The 23,967-nt window shown below is 44.1% G+C and overlaps 1 protein-coding gene across 1 annotated transcript; it reads left to right on the plus strand.

The window, feature by feature from the left end:
- Window positions 1-4,784: 4,784 nt before the first annotated feature.
- Window positions 4,785-22,243, plus strand: LOC311129264 (FYVE, RhoGEF and PH domain-containing protein 6-like; the record flags this gene model as incomplete). The annotated part of the gene is made up of 19 exons (XM_084161556.1): window positions 4,785-7,114; window positions 9,607-9,724; window positions 10,754-10,821; window positions 10,963-10,993; window positions 12,654-12,805; window positions 12,986-13,142; window positions 13,334-13,421; window positions 17,593-17,643; window positions 17,760-17,818; window positions 17,915-17,986; window positions 18,074-18,142; window positions 18,336-18,419; window positions 18,508-18,587; window positions 18,708-18,810; window positions 18,985-19,128; window positions 19,264-19,366; window positions 19,528-19,754; window positions 19,861-20,009; window positions 20,219-22,243. Coding segments are annotated over 19 exons (4,122 nt in total), but the record flags the coding sequence as incomplete, so codon positions are not given.
- Window positions 22,244-23,967: the final 1,724 nt, after the last annotated feature.

Genomic DNA, 23,967 nt, shown 5'->3' on the forward strand with positions numbered 1-23,967 from the left:
TGGATGGCTAAGTAGTTGCATTTTGTCGACAAAGCAGTTTATTTGAGTGCGTTTGCAGTTACCAAGCAAATCCAGAAAATAAAGTTATGTTACTTTTGCAGCAACATATATTCCCAGCTTTTTCCAGGTTATTACATTGTAATTACTGTTTTTCATAATGATTATGTTACCTCTCCGAAGGCGTTGTAGTGGAAAAGATGAGCCGTTTTCACCCGCTCATGATTTAGATTCCCCAGGTTATTACATTGTAATGACTGTTTTTCATAATGATAACGTTACCTCTCCGAAGGCGTTGTAGTGGCAAAGATTAGCAGTTTTCACCCGCTCATGATTTAGGGAGAACAGTCATTCTGGTTAGAATACTCCAACAAAAGTACATGCAACACAATTGATGCATCAGCCAAATGTGAAGAGAGATAGAGAGCGTGTATGAGAGGGCAGATACATGGAGCTCCTTTGTGTAACATCTGTCCTCCTGTTTTGATGCAGTCAGATGCGCAATGGATTTTTAAAAACTTTCAAACATGGTTATATAACCTAAAGCAGCATTTGTCAACCACGAAACCGACGAAATTTCAATCCGTTGAAGCAAAGGGGATTTGGCACTGATGTTTACAGATTTTTTCCATGAGTAGCTAGAGGGTCATTCAGGCTTCATGCACATCCGCTCGTTGACTCCGCTTCTCGTGGTGTCTCACTCTCCCGGCCAGTCAGGAGCCCTGATCCAGCCCCAGTCGAGCAGAAAACGAGGCCATATCCTTTTGGGCATCTCATTATGGATAACATATAGGACGCACATCTTTCACAACACACATACAGCCAACTTCAAAACAAGTCAGTGCCATGAAATTACTCAGCAACAGACTAGGGCAAGGAGGAAGCATGCAGCGAGGTGACACGGGATTCTACTTGGGTTGGTGCCATTGGAGCTGAGAACACATTTCCTCTACCGAAAATAAACAAGCCAACAAACTCCAGTCAACACCATGGTTCTTTCACAATTCACAGAACCTAGGGTCTAAGGTCTGAAAAAAACAGAAATGTTAATAGGCAAGGACCAAGGTAGAATACTTTTGGGTGATTCCTCACGAAACTATAACAAAACAAAAAAAATACCATGATTGTTGGAATTTTCACGAAATGTAATCCATAGAAGGGTCCTTTGGAGGAAGGATTGTTGACATATATTTGACATTTGTATCTTAAAGCATAATTGAGAAAAAATGAATTGAAGTTGGAATATATATTTTTTTTTTTCTGCTTGTCCTTTAGGACTCCATAATGTTTCATTTGTAGGTGCAACTAAGCAAAAGTTGGTGTCATATGAAGCTTTACCGCATTCACTGTAATATGAGTAGTATTTTGATTTCGATAAAACATTTCTTACATACATTTATGAATATTGAAAAATAGAAACATTCATATTGAAATAGAAACGTTTTGATTTGGCGAATTTTTTCAAAATATTGTTAAACATAATATACTCTACCTTCATATAAAAGTTCCAGAATTGGACCTCTGCTACTTTTATAGTTATGATCCAATTTGTGAATGTGAAAATGGACTCAAAATGGCTACCCTCTGTGATTTGCAGGATGTGCAATGATAGAAGTAAAGGGAGGGCTGTAATTGGATACATTGCCTACTATGCCAATTTCTCTGTATAAAATGGGCCATAACTATAAAACTATCAGTGATCCCACTCTGGAACTTTGATGTGCCCGTAGATAATATTATGTTCAACAATATATTGAAAAATGTGCCAAATCAAACATTTTTTATTTTCAATATTCATGTTTATATTTTGCAATATTCATAAATGTTTGTAAGAAATGTATTATTGAAATCAAAATACTACTCATATTACAGAGCAAGCGGTGAAGCTTCATATAACACCAACTTTTTCTTTGTAACGCCTACATGTGAAACACTATGGAGTCTTAAAGGTGGCCTGGGTAAGGCCAAAATGACTTCAATTAATTATTTCTCAATTATGTTTTAAAATACAAATGGCAAATATACAGTACCAGTCAAAAGTTTGGACACACCTACTCATTCAAGGGTTTTTCTTTATTTGTACTATTTTTTACATTGTAGAATAATAGTGAAGACATCAAAACTATGAAATAACACATATGGAATCATGTAGTAACCAGAAAAGTGTTAAACAAATCAAAATATATTTTATATTTGAGATTCTTCAAATAGCCACCCTTTGCCTTGATGACAGCTTTGCACACTCTTGGCATTCTCTCAACCAGCTTCATGAGGTAGTCACCTGGAATGCATTTCAATTAACAGGTGTGCCTTCTTAAAAGTCTTGAAGGAGTTCCCACATATGCTGAGCAATTGTTGGCTGCTTTTCCTTCACTCTGCCATCCGACTCATCCCAAACCATCTCAATTGGGTTGAAGTCGGGGGATTGTGGAGGCCAGGTCATCTGATGCAGCACTCCATCACTCTCCTTCTTGGTAAAATTGCCCTTACACAGCCTGGAGGTGTGTTGGGTCATTGTCCTGTTGAAAAACAAATGATAGTCCTGCTAAGGCCAAACCAGATGGGATGGCGTATTGCTGCAGAATGCTGTGGTAGCCATGCTGGTTAAGTGTGCCTACAATTCTAAATAAATCACAGACAGTGTCACCAGCAAAGCACCCCCACACCATAACACCTCCTCCTCCATGATTTACGGTGGGAACAACACATGCAGAGATCATCCGTTCACCCACACCGCGTCTCACAAAGACACAGCGGTTGGAACCAAAAATCTCCAATTTGGACTCCAGACCAAAGGACACATTTCCACCGGTCTAATTTCCATTGCTTAGTAGTGGTTTCTTTGCAGCGTTTCGACCATGAAGGCCTGATTCACACAGTCCCCTCTTAACAGTTGATGTTGAGATGTGTCTGTGACTTGAACTCTGTGAAGCATTTATTTGGGCTGCAATTTCTGAGGCTGGTAACTCTAATGAACTTATCCTTTGCAGCAGAGGTAACTCTGGGTCTTCCTTTCCTGTGGCGGTCCTCATGAGAGCCAGTTTCATCATAGCTCTTGATGGTTTTTGCGACTGCATTTGAAGAAACTTTAAAAGTTCTTGAAATGTTCCGTATTGACTGACCTTCATGTCTTAAAGTAATCATGGACTGTCATTTCTCTTTGCTTATTTGAGCTTGTCATAATATGGACTTGGTCTTTTACCAAATAGGTCTATCTTCTGTATACCCCCCCGCCCCTACCTTGTCACAACACAACTGATTGGCTCAAACACATTAAGAAGTAAAGAAATTCCACAAATTAACTTTTAAGAAGGCACACCTGTTAATTGAAATGCATTCCAGGTGACTACCTCATGAAGCTGGTTGAGAGAATGCCAAGAGTGTGCAAAGCTGTCATCAAGGCAAAGGGTGGCTATTTGAAGCATCTCAAATATAAAATATATTCTGATTTGTTTAACACTTTTTTAGTTACTACATGATTCCATATGTGTTATTTCATAGTTTTGATGTCTTCACTATTATTCTACAATGTAAAAAAAAATAAATAGTACAAATAAAGAAAAACCCTTGAATGAGTAGGTGTGTCCAAACTTTTGACTGGTTGTGTATGTCAATAAAACTTCCTCCAAAGGACCCTTCTATGAATTACATTTTGTGAAAAAGAAATAAGTAATCATGGTCTTCTTTTGTTCTAGTTTCGTGAGGGATCCTCCTTTATGGAGAGCTGCCTGTAAAGCTTCTCTGCAACCTCAAAGGATTTGCAGTAGCCAGGCTCTTTCCTCACTTTTAATCAGCAACTGATTTAGGATATAATCCAGGTGTGTGCACTTTCTGGGAAATCAATGGCATTAGCCTAATCATCTGATCTATTAAGTAGGCCCACTAGAACAAAAACAAAGTAAGACATTAAGACTTCTGCCCTCAATTACTTGTGCACCCATATATTAGCGAATCAGTGGATTAACTGTATATTAAGAGAACTCTTGGCAATGGCATAGATGATCATTTACTGTATGTAACATTTGTCTACCACTGACGATTCCTAACACCTTAGGAGGAGAGGTGTGGTGGTGTAGTGTTTCATAACATCATGAGGGTTGTCATTCTTCACCTGATATTGAAGGACCTTCAATGCAGGACCGAGTGTCTCATATTCAATGCAGGGGTCTGTATTCATTATCCAGTTATCCATTTAGTGCAGCTTCAGCCTGTCACAGGCATGTGTGGTGCCCGCTTTGTGACACATTCATACAGTAATTGCATTACACTGCCATCAAAATGTTTTATATGAGGGAGATGTGATGTCGCTAAGGTTATAGTTCTACAGACTGAACACAGTGAACCATTACAGTTGACTGTATTAGTCAGGCTCATGATTGGATATATGAGTACAGGAATCATTTGGTTCTTTCATTCCTTCACTTTCTGACCACTTGCGCCCAACCTTCCTTAGTGAGCTAAAAATCCCATTGACCTCTAGGGGTTGATCCTCTGACCCTTGCCCTGCCCTCTCTTACCCCACCAGCTGTCTGTGTGCTGCTGCTGGCTGGTTGGTATGTGTCGATGAGGTGGTGGGGGGGGGTCAAGGGAGATCCAGGGTAGTGCATGCATTACAGCAGGGCAGTGGAATGCGCTCTGTTTTGCTTTTTGCCTCCTGTTTGTGCCTTTAAGCAGACATAAAGGTTAAAGGGTCACTTCTTTCTTTGCCTCCTATGATGTGTGTTTTCAGCAGCCCCCCTCCCCAGCATTGTCTAATGTCTACTCCTGTCTTCCTCCTCCTCTAATTCTCTACAGGTGTGAAGAAGCCGCCAGTGGCTCCCAAACCCAAACTCTCCCTCTCGGTGAAGCTCTCACCTCCTCCCATCGCCCCCAAACCTGATCTTCTCCTCTCCCAGCCTTCCCAACCCTCCCCCCTCCTTACCCAACCCTCCCCTGCCGCGCTAAAGAGAGCCAAACCCGCTGTGGCGCCCAAACCATGCCTCTCCAAACCCTCCGCCCCTGCAGCCCCGGCTTCTCCCCCACCCCCCAGACCCAGACCCAGAGTACCCCAAACTCCTTCCCGGGAGTGCCGGGGGGCTAGGGATGACAGCCTCTCCTTCCTCAACTCCAGAAACGGGATCCTGTCGCAGCCCATCCTGCGCGACTTGGACTACATCATTCCTACGTGCTCCTGCGGACTCCAGGACTGCTCCCAATGCAAACGACTAGTGAATGGGAACGTTACAGAGGTCGGAAGCGATACACTCGGCTCCTGGCCTAACGGGAATGCCATGGAAAGCACTGGAACGCTGGTAGCCAATCGGCCGGGTAAAACAGAGAATGGAGACAGTGAGAAGAGCGGAGGAGTGACCAACAGCCTCCATCTCAGGTTCAAGGACAAACCCCAGAGACAGGAGGGGAAGAGGGATGGAGAGGGAAACAGGGATGAGGACAAGCTGCAGGGGAACAAAGAGGAGAGACAGAGGAACCAGAAAGGTCAGGGTGGTCAGGAGTATCAGACTGGGTCAGGGGACCAGTCGTGTAATGTTCTTGAGGTGGCAGAGACACTTACACAGACTGAGACTGAGACTAAAGCTCCTAATGCAGAACAGATATACACTGACAGCTGTAATATAGACAGCAATGAGAGCGACACAATTCCCACTCCCCTCATCCTCCCACTGGAAGTCTCCCCCATTCGCACCCCCCCTCAGACAGTCCCCCCCACCCACACCCCCCCTCAGACTGTCCCACCCACCCGCACCCCCCCACAGATTTTACCCCCCATCCTCACCCCCTCCCAGGTGGACAGTAAGCCTGATAGCACCCCCTCCCACACAGACAGCAGTACACAGTGTTCCAGAATATCCAGGCTACCCACTGACCTCTCGGTCCCTGCCGCCCCCAGTAAGCCCCTGCCCGTGCCGCTGCCACGCAAGCCCCGTAAGCCAGCCCTGGGAAGGCAGGACGGCCTGGAGGCCAGCACCCAGGAGGGGGAGACAAAGAACCGCACACAGGAGGGAGAGGTGGGGGAGACTGAGGGGAGTGGGGGGAGATGTCTCACCTCAGAGAAGGAAGAACACATCCAGGGAGTGTATGACAGTCCCTCACCCTCCCAGGACCCTGAAGTTGAAGAGGAGCCTCACCCTGTGCCTCCACCGAGGCAGAAGTCCCTCTCCCCCCGCCTCCACAGAGCCATCCACTGTCCCCCCTGCCCCTCCCTCAACCGAAACACCTCCCACTCTCTGGACCTGCTCTCTCAGCCTGAGCTTAACGCACTGACCTCAGAGAGAAGAGGAGGAGGAGGGGAGGAAGAAGTTGAGGACGGGTACGGAGACTTTGAGCGCTACCCCATCACCCGGAGCCTGCCCAAACAGATCAAGCTGAGCTGCCGCCCGCCCCCCGTCGGCATGACAATGAAGGCCAGCTCGGTGGAAGAGGGCGGGTCACCCAGGGCCCCACCCAGGAAGCCCCAGAGACACAGCCTGCCAGCAGGCGCCCCCCCATCCATCACCCCCCCTCCACCCCCTCCGCACCACGCCAACACCCCCATGAGGGAGCTGCCAGCCACCCCACAGGAGAAACCAGCCTGGCGCTTCCCCAGGCCATTCTTCAGCAGGCAGAGCTCCTCCAGACACAGCAGCGGCGGCAACAGCGGAGGGGCCCACCAAGGGAAAGCAGCTCTGCTGGGGGGGAAACAGAGGGCCCAGTCCTTCTCCTCAGCTGACCTGCTGGCCCGCGCCGACGGCACCAAGAGGAGTCTCTCCTTCCGAAAGCTTCTGGAGCTGCGGCTGTCTGTCAAGATGTTGCCACGGTTACTGGCCAGAAGTGGCCAGTCTCTGCATTGTACCAGCGTGGAGCCGGATGGGGGGGAGAGGACGGTGGACCAGTCCAACGGCAGCGCGGTGGTGTCTGGTGGGGATGGAGAGGGGTTGATGGAGTATGAGAACGTTCCTCTGTATGAGGAGATACCAGAGTACATGAACCTGCCTTTCCTCAGCGCACGGCTGGGCTGGCCACTCACACACAGTCTGGACCCAAGCCAACACAGACACAGTGACTCAGATGTCTATGAGGTGCAGGATCCCTACGAGAGCCACTGCGACTATAAGCGACCCCATTCCATTGACTATGAGAGGTACAGTATGTGTGTGTTTGTGCATGCGAGTGTGTGTGTGTACTGTGTCACAGTGAGACAGAAAGTATTTTAGTATTTAGGCCAGTGTTTTTAGCCCAGGTTGTGCTTGTGTGAGAGTTAGTTTTCACTTTGCAGTCTTAGTCCCACTTTAGTGCTAAAACTATGCATTTACATGGTGGTAAGTACAATGTCAGGTACAATGTAACTACAGTGTGTGTACCATATCCATTATTACACAGTACTTACAACATAGACCAACACGCTGTGTTTGTGTGAGAGTTAGCATTAGCATGCTGTGTTTGTACGAGTGTGAGAGTTAGCATTAGCAGGCTGTGCTTGTACGAGTGTGAGTTAGCTTCAGTGTTGGCCCTCCAAGCTGTGAATAGAGCATTGATGTGCAGCAGGTTCGGCTGTTTTCCTGTGGGTTATTTTCAGTGGCCAGGGCAGGAAATGTCTGAAAATCACAGAAATGCCACACTGCACTCTGAACAGGGAAAATAAACCTCCACCAACCACCAGCCTCTCTCTCTCTCTCCTTCTCCCTCCCACTCTCTTGCTCTCGCTTTCCCATCTCTTCCTGTCCCTCTCCCATATCTCTCCCTTTATCTCCCGTTCCCTCTCTCTCCCGTTCTCTCTCTGCCATCGCTCTCTCCCATCTCTCTTTCGGTTTTTCTCTCTCTCTCATTCTCAGTGAACCCTTTTAGCATGACTAAACGTAATTTAATATTTTGTTTCTGTATTGGACACGAAAATATTTGTGTGTATGGAAACCGTTCAATGAGTGGATGAGTGAATGGACTGGACACGGTCCTTGCTAACAAGAGTCAGGCCTTCCAACTCACTGTAATCACATTCTCATTCAAGTGTTCTTGTGTGTGTGTGTTTACATCATATATCAAAAGGCTTTTGTGTGTGTGCAGTGCACATGCATGCTCAGACCAGTATTTTGCTAAGGCACTCTGGGGCCATGAGGTAAAGGCAGGTCAGAGTCAGATTACAGGACAGGTATAAGGAAGGGCAGGTGAAGGGAAATATTAGACTCAGAGTTCAGCAGTAAAGAGCAGTATGCAACAGTCAGTTACACATATATCTGGTACTCCAGTTGGATAATATTAGTGTTTATCTATCACTGTGTGATTTTTGCCCATGTTTATGTGTGTTTCGTCGTTTGAAAGATGCTTGCGTTTGTGTGTGTGTGCTTGCATGCATGTGTGTATGTGTGTGCCGTTGTGGTTGTTTGAAAGAGTGTGTATGTGTGTCGTGAATCTGTAGTGTTTCCCAAGCATCTGAGCCTGTTTAGTTTATGTAACTAGCCTCAGGCAGTAAACAAGAGGTACTCTGTGCCTGACCCAGTGTGCAGGAAGGCCTGTCTATGGAGTGAGAGAGGAAGAGAAAGAGAGAGTGAAAGGGAAAAGATGGGGGGTAGGGAGGAGAAACAGGGTATAGAGGGAAGAAGGGGAGAGAAGGAGAGAGGGAAAGAGGGATAGCTGAGAGAGAGGGAAAGAGGGATAGCTGAGAGAGAGGGAAAGAGGGATAGCTGAGAGAGAGGGAAAGAGGGATAGCTGAGAGAGAGGGAAAGAGGGATAGCTGAGAAAGAGGGATAGCTGAGAGAGAGGGAAAGAGGGATAGCTGAGAGAGAGGGAAAGAGGGATAGCTGAGAGAGAGGGAAAGAGGGATAGCTGAGAGAGAGGGAAAGAGGGATAGCTGAGAGAGAGGGAAAGAGGGATAGCTGAGAGAGAGGGAAAGAGGAATAGCTGAGAGAGAGGGAAAGAGGGATAGCTGAGAGAGAGGGAAAGAGGGATAGCTGAGAGAGAGGGAAAGAGGGATAGCTGAGAAAGAGGGATAGCTGAGAGAGAGGGAAAGAGGGATAGCTGAGAGAGAGGGAAAGAGGGATAGCTGAGAGAGAGGGAAAGAAGGATAGCTGAGAGAGAGGGAAAGAGGGATAGCTGAGAGAGAGGGAAAGAGGGATAGCTGAGAGAGAGGAAGGGGACAGACAAAGTAGTCAAAATATAGAGAGTGACAGTATCTTATAAGTCCTCCAGATTAGAAAGGAGACAGGACTTTGGGTTTGTTTGGTTCAAAATCCAGCTGTGATAACATCTCCTGGGATAGGCTGTGAAGCCAGGATGAAAACATTAGTGACACAAACATGTTGCTACTTGTGCCACTCAGCAGACAGACCTGTATCAGCTGACTGGTGCACTGCTGCCAGCAGACAGGCTGGCTGTGGAGTCTCCATGGCAACTATGTTTAGCTGAGTACAGCTGTGGACAGAGTATTGACATCCGTGCTTCAGGCTGGTGATCATCTTAGTCCCATGGCTATAGAGACATCATGCCAATTACTGTTCCCATAAAACATTCAAAAGTCCATTCAGAAGTGTGTGTATGTGGTATGCTTGCATGGATATACTGTATGTGTAAGTGCACAGACACTCTGGCTGATAACCATGAGGATAATGTGGTGACCGGGACTTTCTGTTTTGCCTGTAGGGGCTGGCATGGATTGGACGATGCTCACTCTGAGGAGGAAGTCCACAGCTCTGATGAGGATGACAACAGCTCCACCTCCAGCAAGGAACACCTGGAGCTGTCAGAAGAAGACAAACAGGTAGCTGGCTTTCATACACACACACACACACATCCTTATGTGGTTGTTATTAACTGGTGATGGTGACACAATCTGCAACACTGGCTCAGGAGGACCCGCTCGTACGCACACACACACACACAAACGCACACCCCGATACACAGTGGATGTGGCGGCCTTGTCAATAAGCTTATGGTAGAGCTCTTTGGATCTGTTTGCTCTGGTAGGTCCTCCAGCCATGCAGTGAGGCGTGAGTGATAACAGAGGTGATGTTACTGAGCCAGAGTAACGACAGTGATGATAGGTGGTATAACAGGAAGGAAATTGGCAGGCGTAACACGAGTGATAACGACACTATTGGACTGGCGTCATGGGTTCTGGGCCCTGTGTGTAAAACAGGTCTGGCACAGGGCTCTATGGAGGAAAGAAGGGCAGGCGGGGGATATCACACTGTGCCTGCTTGTGATGATGGAGCTGTCATTCTGTGTGAGGGGGGTTAGGGTGTCAGACATAGAGGGTTTAGGGGGCAGAAATAACTCTGAAAATGGCTGATGGCTTTGTCCTGTCTGACCCTGTGCATGATACTCTAAAAGCCTGTGTCTCTAACAAACAAACGCACGAGCACACACACACACACACACACACACACACACAATTAGGAGCAGGAGGCCCCTTCAGTCACGCAAGGGCAAGGCCACTGTCCAAATTAAGACACCGAAATGAGACCGCCTCATTTCCATCCCAGACCTCTCACTAGCAGAGAAGATAGCTGAAGTGGATAGAGAGTAGAGAGGGAAAGAGACGTGTGAAACGGCAGCTCTGCTTTCGGACATCATCTCTGTTGAGTGTCTGTTTAGAAACAGCAAATGGCCAGATGATTGTGCCTATGCATACTATAGCAGAACAGTTGAGATGGTGGGCTGCAGTGACCTGGTACGTGGAAGTATGTCTGCACAGTTTAGAATATGGCTAGCTAGCTTTTTTCATGACATTGACTGAATGCTCTGTTTTTCTCTATCTGACTGACTGTCTGTCTGTCTGTCGTTCCAGCAGGAGGATGAGGTGAAGAGGAAAAAGGTGGTGCACATCGCCCAGGAGATCATGAGCTCCGAGAAAGTGTGAGTACCCGAGACACACACACACACACCCAATCAATGACTTTATCATGAGAATATTCCACAGAGTCGTTCTTTTGCTTAGCGGTGGGTGTCTTGTTTTGTTATATAACGATGTTTTCCACCCGTCTCCTCTCCCTCCAGGTTTGTGGACGTCCTGAAGCTTCTTCACATAGTAAGTATCAGTTAAGCCTCTGAGCTTTTGATGAGGACCATATCTGTGTGTTATCTGTGTGTTCTATGGTGTTACTCAGCAAGCCTTCGACTAGCTGAGCTGTGTTGCCTTTCTCCCCAGTCCCTGAGGCAGCAGTGTTCAGCAGTGGAGTTGTCTCTGATAGCACTGTTGTTGTTGTTGTTGTTGTTGTTGTTGTTCCTGTTAGGTATTACACTTAGCAGGGTCAGTGGCAAACACTGAGACTCTAATTTGAGACTCTAATTTTCTAAATCATAAAGGAAGCTAAGGAGTCAAGCATGTATTGCTAGTTTCAACTTTCAAGTGATGGATTTTTATGGAGTGGAAACATAGGCTAGAGTTGTTTCATTATATTTAACTACCGGCTGTGCTAGCTCGCTACTCCTGCTTGGTGGGAGGAATACCGTCCCTGCTCTCTGCCTGTTGGGGTGAAAAGTGAAGCAGGTAACCGTGACGACAGAGCTGGGTGCTTTGATGTTGGTCTCAGGGGGAGGTGACAGGTGTGTGTGGGAGCTCTGATGAGTCTAGGCTTGTTAACTCACAGTGGTGGTGTTGTGGTGATTACTGTGCTGGTCTGGTATACTGGGCTGTGCCAGGCTGAGGAGGTCAACTGTGCCAGCCAGGCCAAGCTGTCCTGGGCTTGATTTTGCAGCGGAAGGTAGACTGTGTGTTTGTTTTCTGTGTGTTTGTTTTAAAGGAAAAATGATTTAATCCAGCCTTTATTTGTCTCGCACAGCCTCTAAAATCTCTCTAAACTCACTTGAAATTTGTCTGAGATGGCTGCAGGGTCGACATCAGACTGTCAGAAAGGGGAATCCCAGGTACACACACACACACACATACTCAGGGTCAAGTGTCCCCCTGCCTGTCTGCCTTAAGTAGGACCCTCTATGGGATTCATTTTGAATATGGGGCTGGGCATGAGAGAGAGGGAGAGAGATGAGAGATTGGGTGAGAGACACAGTAGAGTGTGGAGAGGGAGACTTAAAGAAAGAAGTCAAATCACATTCTCCAGTCTCCATGGCTGCCCCTGACCACAGAACAGCTGCTTCCTGCAGTGAGAGAGTAGAGGACCCCCAGACTTAGAAATGCTTCGGCTAATCCTGTGTGTGTGTTAGTGTGTGCCTGTTGCTATGCAAAAAGTGTTTATTTTGGTTTCACACTGAAGTCCTCCCCTATAACCTATAGGATGGTTCTCATTTGATATATTGTGTACAATAATGTGATGCATTATATTTTGACTTGACTTTTGACATGTTTTCTAGGGATACATGTTTCGGTCCTTCACACACTGCAGCTGTGCGTGTATCATTGTGGGTGTGGGGCTGTGGTTGTGTGAGAGTGTTCAGCAGGACATTGGGACCCTGCCCTGGTTGTCTCACCACTTCCTTCCACCTGGATGTGTGTGTTGGCTCACTGGGCAGTGTGAGAGTGCTGACTCAGTTGTGTGTGTGTGTGTGTGTGTATGATGCAGTGGGAGGCATGTTTACGAGGTGATAACCAGGTGTTCCTGTGCTGTACTGTGTAACGTCTCTCCCTGCCCTGCAGCTGTGCGTGTGTTAATTAGTCTCCCACCACCCTGTTGTCGCTGTGTCAGTTCCCCTCATTCGTCTGTCAACATTAACCCACTCCCTCCCTGCAGGATTTCCGGGACGCAGTTGCCAAGGCGACGCGTCAGAATGGCAAGCCGGTGGTTGAAGAGCGTATTCTAACCCAGATCCTCTACTATCTGCCCCAACTATACCAGCTCAACCGAGACCTGCTCCGGGAGCTAGAGGAGAGAGTGGCCCACTGGTATGCACGTCATCATTATCAGTCACAGGCCAGCACCAGAGATATAAACCTCAACTGACCATGCCAAGCTGTGGACACCTGAACTCAGACCAGACCACAGATATGAGGTCTAACAATGACCATCTCCCACCCTCTGCCTCTCTTTCCCCTGCCCCTCTCACCGCTCTCTCTCCTGTGTAGGGGGGACCACCAGAGACTGGCAGACATCTTTGTTCAGAAGGGGCCGTACCTGAAGATGTACTCCACCTACATCCGGCAGTTTGACAACAACGTGGCTATGCTGGATGAACAGTGTAGGAAAAACCCTGGCTTCGCCGCTGTGGTCCGGGAGTTTGAGGTAAACAGCTGTGTGTGTCAGAGGAAGTTCCTCTCTGCATAGTTGATGTTAGAGTGGTAGAGTGTGTGTGAGTGTTTAGATGTAACAAGCCATAGTCTGGAGACTACATTAGCGCCAAGGACGTGGAGCTAGATTTGTGTATGTATACTGTATGCAAATTTGATTGACAATTCTCCTGTACTCTGTCCCAGATGAGTCCTCGATGTGCCAGCCTGGCTCTGAAGCACTACCTGCTGAAACCTGTACAGAGAATCCCCCAGTATCAGCTACTGCTCACAGGTACACACACATACACATACACGCACAAGGGGGGGATTGCTGGAAATGCATGAATAAAAAAATGCTGTTCTGAAGAGTCTATAAAGGCCCAATGCACTGATTGTGTGATAAAAAAAAAACTAAAAGTATTTGAGTGTTTACCAGCATTTGTAACTTGAGTCTGATAATTATCTGTACAAAACAGTTAATATGATAATACTTGTGGAATATATAAATACTTGCTTGATAAACAGTACCAGTCAAAAGTTTGGACACACCTACTCATTCAAGGGTTGTTCTTTATTTTTACTATTTTCTACATTGTAGAATAATAGTGAAGACATCAAAACTATGAAATAACACATACGGAATCATGTACTAACCAAAAAAGTGTTTAACAAATCAAAATATATTTTATATTTGAGATTCTTCAAAGTAGCCACCCTTTGCCTTGATGACAGCTTTGCACACTCTTGGCATTCTCTCAACCAGCTTCACCTGCTTTAGTCATTTAGTAGATGCTCTTATCCAGAGCGACTTACAGTTAGTGAGTGCATACATTAATTTTTTTCATAATGGAACCCACTCCCACATATGCTGAGCACTTGTTGGCTGCTTTTCCTTCACTCTGCGGTCCAACTTATCCCAAACCATCTCAATTGGATTGAGGTCGGTGATTGTGGAGGCCAGGTCATCTGATGCAGCACTCCATCACTCCTTCTTGGTCAAATTGCCCTTACACAGCCTGGAGGTGTGTTGGGTCATTGTCCTGTTGAAAAACAAATGATAGGCCCACTAAGCCCAAACCAAATGGGATGGCGTATCGCTGCAGAATGCTGTGGTAGCCATGCTGGTTAAGTGTGCCTTGAATTTTTAATAAATCACAGACAGTGTCAACAGCAAAGCATCCCCACACCATCACACCTCCTCCTCCATGCTTCATGGTGGGAACCACACATGCGGAGATCATCCGTTCACCTACTCTGTGTCTCACAAAGATATTGCGGTTGGAACCACAAATCTCAAATTTGGACTCATCAGACCAAAGGACATATTTCCAACGGTCTAATGTCCATTGCTCGTGTTTCTTGGCCCAAGCAAGTCTCTTCTTATTATTGGTGTCCTTTAGTAGTGGTTTATTTGCAGGAATTCGACCATGAAGGCCTGATTCACACAGTCTCCTCTGAACAGTTGATGTTGAAATTTGTCTGTTACTATTTTTATTTTGTTCCACCTTTATTTAACCAGGTAAGCCAGTTGAGAACAAGTTCTCATTTACAACTGTGACCTGGCCAAGATAAAGCAAAGCAGTGCGATAAAAACAACAACAACACAGAGTTACATATGGAATAAACAAAACGTACAGTCAATAACACAATAGAAAATCTATATACAGTGTGTGCAAATGTAGTAAGTTATGGAGGTAAGGCAATAAATAGGCCATAGTGCAAAATAATTACAATTTAGTATTAACACTGGAATGATAGATGTGCAGAAGATTATGTGCAAATAGAGATACTGGGGTGCAAATGAGTAAAATAAATAACAATGTAAATAACAATATGGGGGTGAGGTAGTTGGGTGGGCTAATTACAGATGGGCTGTGTACAGGTGCAGTGATCGGTAAGCTGCTCTGACAACTGATGCTTAATGTTAGTGAGGGAGATAAGTGTCTCCAGCTTCAGAGATTTTTGCAGTTCATTCCAGTCATTTGCAGCAGAGAACTGGAAGGAATGGCGGCCAAAGGAGGTGTTGGCTTTGGGGATGACCAGTGAGATATACCTGCTGGAGCGCATACTACGGGTGGGTGTTGCTATGGTGACCAATGAGCTAAGATAAGGCAGGGATTTGCCTAGAAGTGATTTATAGATGACCTGGAGCCAGTGGGTTTGGCGACGAATATGTAGTGAGGGCCAGCCAACGAGAGCGTACAGGTCACAATGGTGTGTAGTATATGGGGCTTTGGTGACAAAACGGATGGCACTATGATAGACTACATCCAATTTGCTGAGTAGAGTGTTGGAAGCTATTTTGTAAATGATATCGCCGAAGTCAAGGATCGGAAGGATAGTCAGTTTTACGAGTGAAGGAGGCTTTGTTGCGAAATAGGAAGCCGATTCTAGATTTAACTTTGGATTGGAGATGCTTAATGTGATTCTGGAAGGAGAGTTTACGGTCTAACCAGACACCTAGATATTTGTAGTTGTCGTGTCGATTCGAGTCGGGCAGGCGGGTGCAAGCAGCGTTCGATTGAAGAGCATGCATTTAGTTTTACTAGCGTTTAAGAGCAGTTGGAGGCCACGGAAGGAGTGTTGTATGGCATTGAAGCTCGTTTGGAGGTTTGTTAACACAGTGTCCAATGAAGGGCCAGATGTATACAAAATGGTGTCGTCTGCGTAGAGGTGGATCTGAGAGTCACCAGCATCAAGAGTGACATCATTGATATACACAGAGAATAGAGTCGGCCCGAGAATTGAATCCTGTGGCACCCCCATACTTGAACTCTGTGAAGCATTTATTTGGGCTGCAATCTGAGGTGCAGTTATTCGAATGAACTTATCCTCTGCAGCAGAGGTAACTCTGGGTCTTCCTTTCCTGTGGCGGTCCTCATGAGAGACAGTTTCATCATAGCTCTTGATGGTTTTTGCAACTGCACTTGAAGAAACTTTCGAAGTTCTTGAAATTTATCGGATTGACTGACCTTCATGTCTTAAACTAATAATGGACTGTCGTTTCTCTTTGCTTATTTGAGTTGTTCTTGCCATAATATGGACTTGGTCTTTTACCAAATAGGGCTATCTTCTGCATACCAACCCTACCTTGTCACAACACAACTGATTGGCTCAAACGCATTAAGAAGGAAAGAAATTCCACAAATTAACTTTTAACAAGGCACACCTGTTAATTGAAATTCATTCCAGGTGAATACCTCATGAAACTGGTTGAGAGAATGCCAAGAGTGTGCAAAGCTGTCATCAAGGCAAAGGGTGGCTATTTGAAGAATCTCAAATATAAAATATATTTTGATTTGTTTAACACTTTTTTGGTTACTACATGATTTCATATGTGTTATTTCATAGTTTTGATGTCTTTATTATTATTCTACAATGTAAATAGTAAAAATTATGAAAAACCCTTGAATGAGTAGGTGTGTCCTAACTTATGACTGGTACTGTATGTTTTCCAGTTTCTTGAAATACTTTGCAAATGCAACTTATTTCTATGTGAACCTAAATGGTCTATTCATTCCTTTTACATTTTAGTAGACGCTCTTATCCAGAGCAACTTACGGTAGTGAGTGCATATATTTTAAATTGAACCCACAATCCTGGCATTGCAAGCGCCATGCTCGACCAACTGAGTCACATTATCACATCACATCTTCACAAACCACTTGATGTTTCAATGTACTCAATTCCTGTATTGTGCATTGTTTTTCTTCATGAGATGGAAAGTCTACAGGTACAAACCTAGATGAACAGCCTATGTAAAATACAGTAATGTACATTTACATTAAGTGGTTTGTAAGGATTGTAAATTAATACTACACTAAAAGTGGTTGTTTTCCATGTTATTTGATCAATACAAATATTTAATTTGATGTGGATGTTTTGCCCATAACTTTGCACCTTTTGATGTAAATGTTTGAAGAGGGTTTTGTTATTTCTGGATTCCATTAGAATGACAATCGCAGAGAAAGGGACGGGGCACCAACTCTTACAATTCCAACGATTGAATACTACAAGATACTGTTCTTAATTTTACAACTACCTTTTTCTGCCAAAGCAGAGATGCTTAAAAAATGTTTTTGCCTGTGCTGCAGAGGTCAATATCGGTCCGCTAATACTAACAAAGGCCCAGTGCACTACTTTTGTGAAAAAATAGTTTTTTAAATTTGTATTTATATATATATATTTTTTTTAATTGTATTATTATGATTTTTCAGGGGGTGCTGCAGCACCCTCAGCACCCCTACTTCCGACTGGTATGGTGCTGTGGCATCCCATGGACCCCACTATTCAGTGCACCGGCAGCACTCTGCCACCTAGTGGACACATAGTGTAACAGCAGACACAGTTCTCTACATGTATTTTTTATTTATTTTTATATATATACTGCTTATGTAAAACATACTGTATATAGCATGATTTAGTGTGATCTGGGACTGATGTAACTTCCTGCTCTTCTACAGATTATCTGAAGAACCTTCCTGAGGACTCGTCTGACTACAAAGACACACAGGGTGAGTGGAACAATGTTGATTAGGCTGTGTGTGACAATGTCTGGTGTGATGCCATTCTCTCTCACAGACACTCTCACAGCATGTTAATCATAATGTTGGCTCTTTTGACCTTACAGCTGCTCTGGGCATAGTGAAGGAGGTGGCCAACCATGCCAACGACATCATGAAACAAGGGGTGAGACATCACACCATGTCCATCCACATGAGAATTTGGCCAAAGGCATCCCATGAAATGATCTCTGACCTTGGTCTATCTATCGCTATCTTTCAGGATAACTTTCAAAAGCTGATGCACATTCAGTACAGTCTGAACGGACAGCATGAGATTGTTCAGCCGGGCAGGGTGAGTGTCCAGCACTATGGCACACACACACACACACACACATACACACCTGTGATCTCATCTGTTGTGATCACTTCTTGTCTCCAGGTGTTCCTTAAGGAGGGTACTCTGATGAAGCTGTCCAGGAAGGTCATGCAGCCACGGATGTTCTTCCTGGTGAGTACTGACTGAGGCCCCTGGGGTAGTGGAGGTCTCAGTGTGATACCTGACCCATTACTGTTACAGCTCTGTAGTTGATTTAGAGTCAAGTCTGTAATAGTTCACTTCGAACATAGTCTGTAGACTAGAACATTGCCCCCTAAGTATCTGTATGTTGATGTGGTGTGTGTATCTGTCTCTCTCTCCCTAGTTCAATGACACTCTTCTGTACACCACTCCAGTTCAATCTGGTCAGTATAAACTCAACAGCATGCTCTCTCTGGCAGGCATGAAGGTGAGTACAGACAGGGTTGAACACACACATTGACCCTGGACAATACTCTTCTAAAGTCACATCTAAAACATTTGTCTATTGTGTTCAGGTGAGTAAGCCCAGTCAGGAGGCGTATCAGAATGAACTGAATATTGAGAGTGTGGAGCGTTCCTTCATCCTGTCTGCCAGGTGAGTACCTGCTCACTGATACACCTGAACACCTGAAGGTGCTACCTAACATTACGGACATTCTGATGAGTTAACCTGGGGAATGTTATGGAAGTTTCTGTTATTGTTTCTGCCTGGAAGCTCGGCCACAGAGAGAGATGAGTGGCTGGCGGCCATCGCCACGGCGATAGACGACCACACCAGGAAGAAGATCACCTTCATCTCCAGCCGGAGTCAAGAGGAGGTGAGGCAGTGTGCGTGTTTGTGTGAGTGAGCATGTACCGTGCTTGTAGCATGTGTTGTTCCAAAGTAGCTCATTAGACTGACTGAATATGGTTACACTCCCACTCTTTACCATAGTCAGTATAGTTTTGCTACAGTCCATTTGTAATGGCTGTAATGGTCTCTCTCTGTGTAGGCTGATGGTGTATGTGACAGTGGGGCCCCGCTGGGTTCTAAGGCCCCTATCTGGATCCCAGACCTGAGGGCCACCATGTGTATGGTCTGTACCTGTGAGTTCACCCTCACCTGGAGACGCCACCACTGCCGAGCCTGCGGGAAGGTAAGGAAAGGACATGGGCCCTAATTTACAATGGCTCACCACTGTACTCCATAGTGTGTGTATGTACGTGTGTGTGCATGTGTTTGTGTGTGTGTGTGTGTAGGGGTTTTCTCACTCACTGTGTGTGTATTGCAGGTGGTGTGTCAGACGTGCTCGTCCAATAAGTTCTATCTGGAGTACTTGAAGAACCAGCCGGCTCGTGTGTGTGACCACTGCTTCGTCAAGCTGCAGGAGAACAGTATGCGTCTTTTACATGAATACATATTAAATATTAAAGTATTTTAGCTATTTAAAATATTAAAGAAGGTAAGTAATGATTTAAACCCTATGTTGTTTGTTATTGTAAGTTCACTATGTATGTCAGAGTTTGTAAGTGCTGTGTGTTTGTGTGTTTCCTAGGTGACCGTGTTGCTTCTGGGGCGCTGTCTCCTACTGGCAGATCCGGGGGATTCTCTTTCTCCAGGAAACAGAAGAAGATCCCAGCTGCTCTCAAAGAGGTGTCTGCAAACACAGAGAACTCCTCCATGAGTGGCTACCTACAGAGGTCAAAGGGCAACAAGAAGCAATGGAAGAGGCTATGGTTCGTCATCAAGAACAAAGTCCTGTACACCTACGCCGCCAGCGAGGTAACACACTTACGCCACTCTAGTCACATTTGTGTGTGTATGTATGTGTGTGTGTGTGTGTGTGTGTGTGTGTGTGACATGTGTCTCTCTCTCTCTCTCTCTCCAGGACGTAGCCGCTCTAGAGAGCCAGCCTCTGCTAGGCTTCTTCCTGCGGGAGGAGAAGTGTGGCCCTTTCCAGAAGCTGCAGTTTAAACTGTACCACAAAAACACCCTGTTTTATATCTTCAAGGCTGACGACATCCCCACTGCACAGAGGTAATGGAAGTTCCCTTTGGTTTAGGGATCAATAAAGTATTAACCAGTCAGGAGGGGACCATGCTATAACAGATAACTCTGGAGCGTGGGAGGGGGAAAGCATTCATATAGTTATTTTATGAATATAACGTTTATTGATGAGTTTGTTTGTTTCCCAGGTGCCCTTTCAGTAAAGTTCAATAATGTTGTGTTTCTCAATTTTCTCTCAGATGGATAGAGGCTTTCCAGGAGGCCATGATTCTTTAACACCTTAACCAGTTAGCTCATGTCCTACCCCTGGAGCCAGTTGAAGGACACCTTTTGATCCTTGACCTCTAGACACATGTCAGGGGTCACCAGCTCAGGAATTACTCCCCACACCCGAGCCCTGATGAACCGGTCTGGCTGCCCAGCAGGAGACCCCAGAGTCCCAGTGGTGTGAAGAGCAGACCTCATTGTCAGTGATGTGAAGAGCAGACATCATTGTCTTTCTGATGGAAATATGGACTTTGTGTCAGCTCTACATTACATTCATTCTAAATGTTGGGATCCGTTGAAAATGTGCCCTTGGTCTAGCCTTTCAAACCACCCTGCTGTCAGTGGAGTTCTGAGTTTATGGGCGCATTGAGCCTCACAGGCTGCAGATCTATCTGCTCTGGATCTTAGATGGAACAGTTATGTGTCACAGCTGTCGGTCAAAGGTCATGTCCTGAAGCGTGTGTGTGGGTGTGGAAGTGTTAACAGAATTAATGTCTGTGGACAGCCTGCTACTTTATACAGGGGTTCCCACGGTCCACGAAAAGCCTTGAAAGTCATTAAAAATTATTTGATGTAAATTGCTATTGATTTACATTATCCTTGAAAAGTTAAAGGATTTTGTGATTTTCTTTGGGAAATGTAACATATTGTAAGAAAAGTTTAAACTGTAATATTGATGAATTATGGAAAATGGAATGGTGATTAGAGTGGGAACCTTGCATGATGGGATACCAGTTACAAAGAAGGGTGAGAAAGCAGTGTATTCTCTCTGAATAGGGAAGCTTCTCTGGTGCACTGCAGGGGGTTGGATTCAACTGTGAAAAAACAGGGTGCCACAGAGTGACACAGGAGATGAGCATTTTGCTCCTTAGAAATATAGCAAAATTACAGGGGTCGGTTTATATTGTTGTTCTCTGTTAGGCTTAACTCAGTACATCTACCACATGTATAATGCAGTATACTGGATAAAACTGGAAATGACAAATATTTTACACACAACCTATAGAACAAATGCATTTTTAAAGAGTATTTGTTAGACTCCAACCACAACAGAAGTGGTGCTTGGGTAATATGTAGAATTGGGAGAATAAAATGACCCTTTTTTTTTGTAAAAGTCGAGAGCTAATATTTATATAGAACTGTACATTTCTCACTGTCCATAATTATGTGATTTTAGAAATATGATTTATTTGATAACAGATAGTATCTTTGTCACTTTTGTAAAAAACATGAGAAGTAGCTACCTTTTTTATTGTATGCCATGATGGTTGTAAAAGCACATGTTGTAGTTTGTTTTAAACTGCCACAACAGACTTGTTGGATTCATTAGGATGAATCTTTTAATCCAGGCCTCGTTTGTAAAAAATAAAATAAAAAAATTAAGTGGACAGATTACAAAATAATGTTTGTTTTTTGAGCTAGACATGGAATGGAGAATGAAATGTATCCCTTAGGAAATGCTCCCTAGCAATAAAGTAACATCCAGACAGTGCCTTAAATATTCTCAGTTATCTTGTAATAATATAGATACAGAAAATGGTATTTAATTATGTGGTGCATTGTTTAATTCACTATTCTTTTGAATTAGGATATTCTATTATCACAGTGACTACATTGGCTGGCCATCTGATATTAAACAGTGTAAATATCCATTATGTATTTTCATTGAAACTTGTTTAGAGTTTACATTTTGTACTTCAAATGTACTAATCAGGTTGCAGTACTGCACCATTGTGACAAGTGGCCTTATGGGAAATTAAGTTTATAACACAGAGAAGGATTAGGGATAACTCAAAACAGATAATATTTTATAGTGACTAAATGTCCCTCCATTCTAAAACACAATCACTAGAAAGCCACAGTGTCTCTCGTCTGTAAACAATATATCTGCAGAACTCAGGCACCACTTTTTAATAAAACCTCTGAAAGTGACTTTGCATCTTGACTTAATTTCATGCTTTGATACATCAAGGGATGAGGGAGTTAATAAATCTTTCAGCCTCAGATTACTGTCACTGAGTAATTTTATTGCATAGTACTGATTGATGTGTGGGTGCAGGCATGTCTTTGTGGGTGTGGATCTTTGCATGTGTGTGCATGTGTGTGTGTGTTTGAGGTGTAAGTGTGTGTTTAAGTTTGACACTGATAAAGAAGTCTCCCTCTGCTGTCTTATTTCTGCTTTGAGCTCAGTGATCAAAGCGCTGTGTTGAGGGAGATAAGAGTATTTGAAAATATGACTCATATTTACCCCCAACTCCAACGCCCACTCTCTGTGGGTTTACTCAGCTCTTTTCTTCCTCTGAATAAGATAATTCTGCATATGTACAGTGCCTTCAGAAAGTATTCATACCCCTTAACTTATTTCACATTTTGTTGTGTTACAGCCTGAATTCAAAATTGATTAAATATATTTTTTCTCTCTCATACATCTACACACAATACCCCATAATGACAAAGTGAAAACGTGTGTAGACATTTTTGGAAATGTATTGAAAATGAAATACAGAAATATCTCATTTACATAAGTATTCACACCCCTGAGTCAATACATATTAGAATCACATTTGGCAGCGATTACAGCTGTGAGTCTTTCTGGGTAAGTCTTTAAGAGCTTTGCACACCTATATTGTACAATATTTGCACATTATTCTTTTTAAAATTCTTCAAGCTCTGTCAAGTTGGTTGTTGATCATTGCTAGACAGCCATTTTCAAGACTTTCCATAGATTTTCAAGCTGGTTTAAGTCAAAGCTGTAACTAGGCCACTCTGGAACATTCAATGTCGTATTGGTAAGCAATTTGTCTTTTAGGTTATTGTCCTGCTGAAAGGTGAATTTGTCTCCCAGTTTCTGTTGGAAAACAGACTGAACCAGGTTTTGCTCTAGGATTTTGCCTGTGCCTAACTCTATTCTATTTATTTGTATCTTAAAAAACTCCCTAGTCCTTGCCGCCCCTAGTCCTTGCCGATGACAAGCATACCCATAACATGCTGTAGCCACCACCATGCTTGAAAATGGGTGGTACTCAGTGATGTGTTGTGTTGGATTTTCCCCAAACATAACGCTTTGTATTCAGGACATAAAGTTAATTTATTTTTTGCAGTTTTACTTTAGTGACTTATTGCAAACAGGAGGCATGTTTTGTAATATTTTTATTCTGTACAGGCTTCCTTCTTTTCACTCTTTCATTTAGGTTAGTATTGTGGAGTAACTACAATGTTGTTGATCCATCCTTAGTTTTCTCCTATCACAGCCATTAAACTCTGTAACTGTTTTAAAGTCACCATTGGCCTCATGATGAAATCCCTGAGCAGTTAAACACTATTATTAAACACAGATTGAGTCCATGCAACTTATTATGTGACTTGTTAAGCACATTTTTACTCCTGGACTTAGGCTTGCCATAACAAAGGGGTTGAATACTTATTGACTCAAGACATTTCAGCTTTTCATTTTTAATTAATTTGTAAAAATGTCTACAAACATAATTCCACTTTGACATTGTGGTGTATTGTGTGAAGGCCAGTGACACAAAATCTGTAACACAGCAAAATGTGGAAAAAGTCAAGGGGTGTGAATACTTTCTGAAGGCACTGTATGTAAGTATTTTTTTAAATGTATTACTATTATCCATATTTTAGTAGCATGTTATTATAACTAATTGGTATGTTATTACATTTAGCTTCTAAAGAGACTTGAAACAGGACAGTTAGCTTCTTGAAT

Source organism: Coregonus lavaretus (assembly GCF_964263955.1).
Source record: "Coregonus lavaretus genome assembly, chromosome: 5".
In the NCBI taxonomy this organism is placed as follows: Eukaryota; Metazoa; Chordata; class Actinopteri; order Salmoniformes; family Salmonidae; genus Coregonus; species Coregonus lavaretus.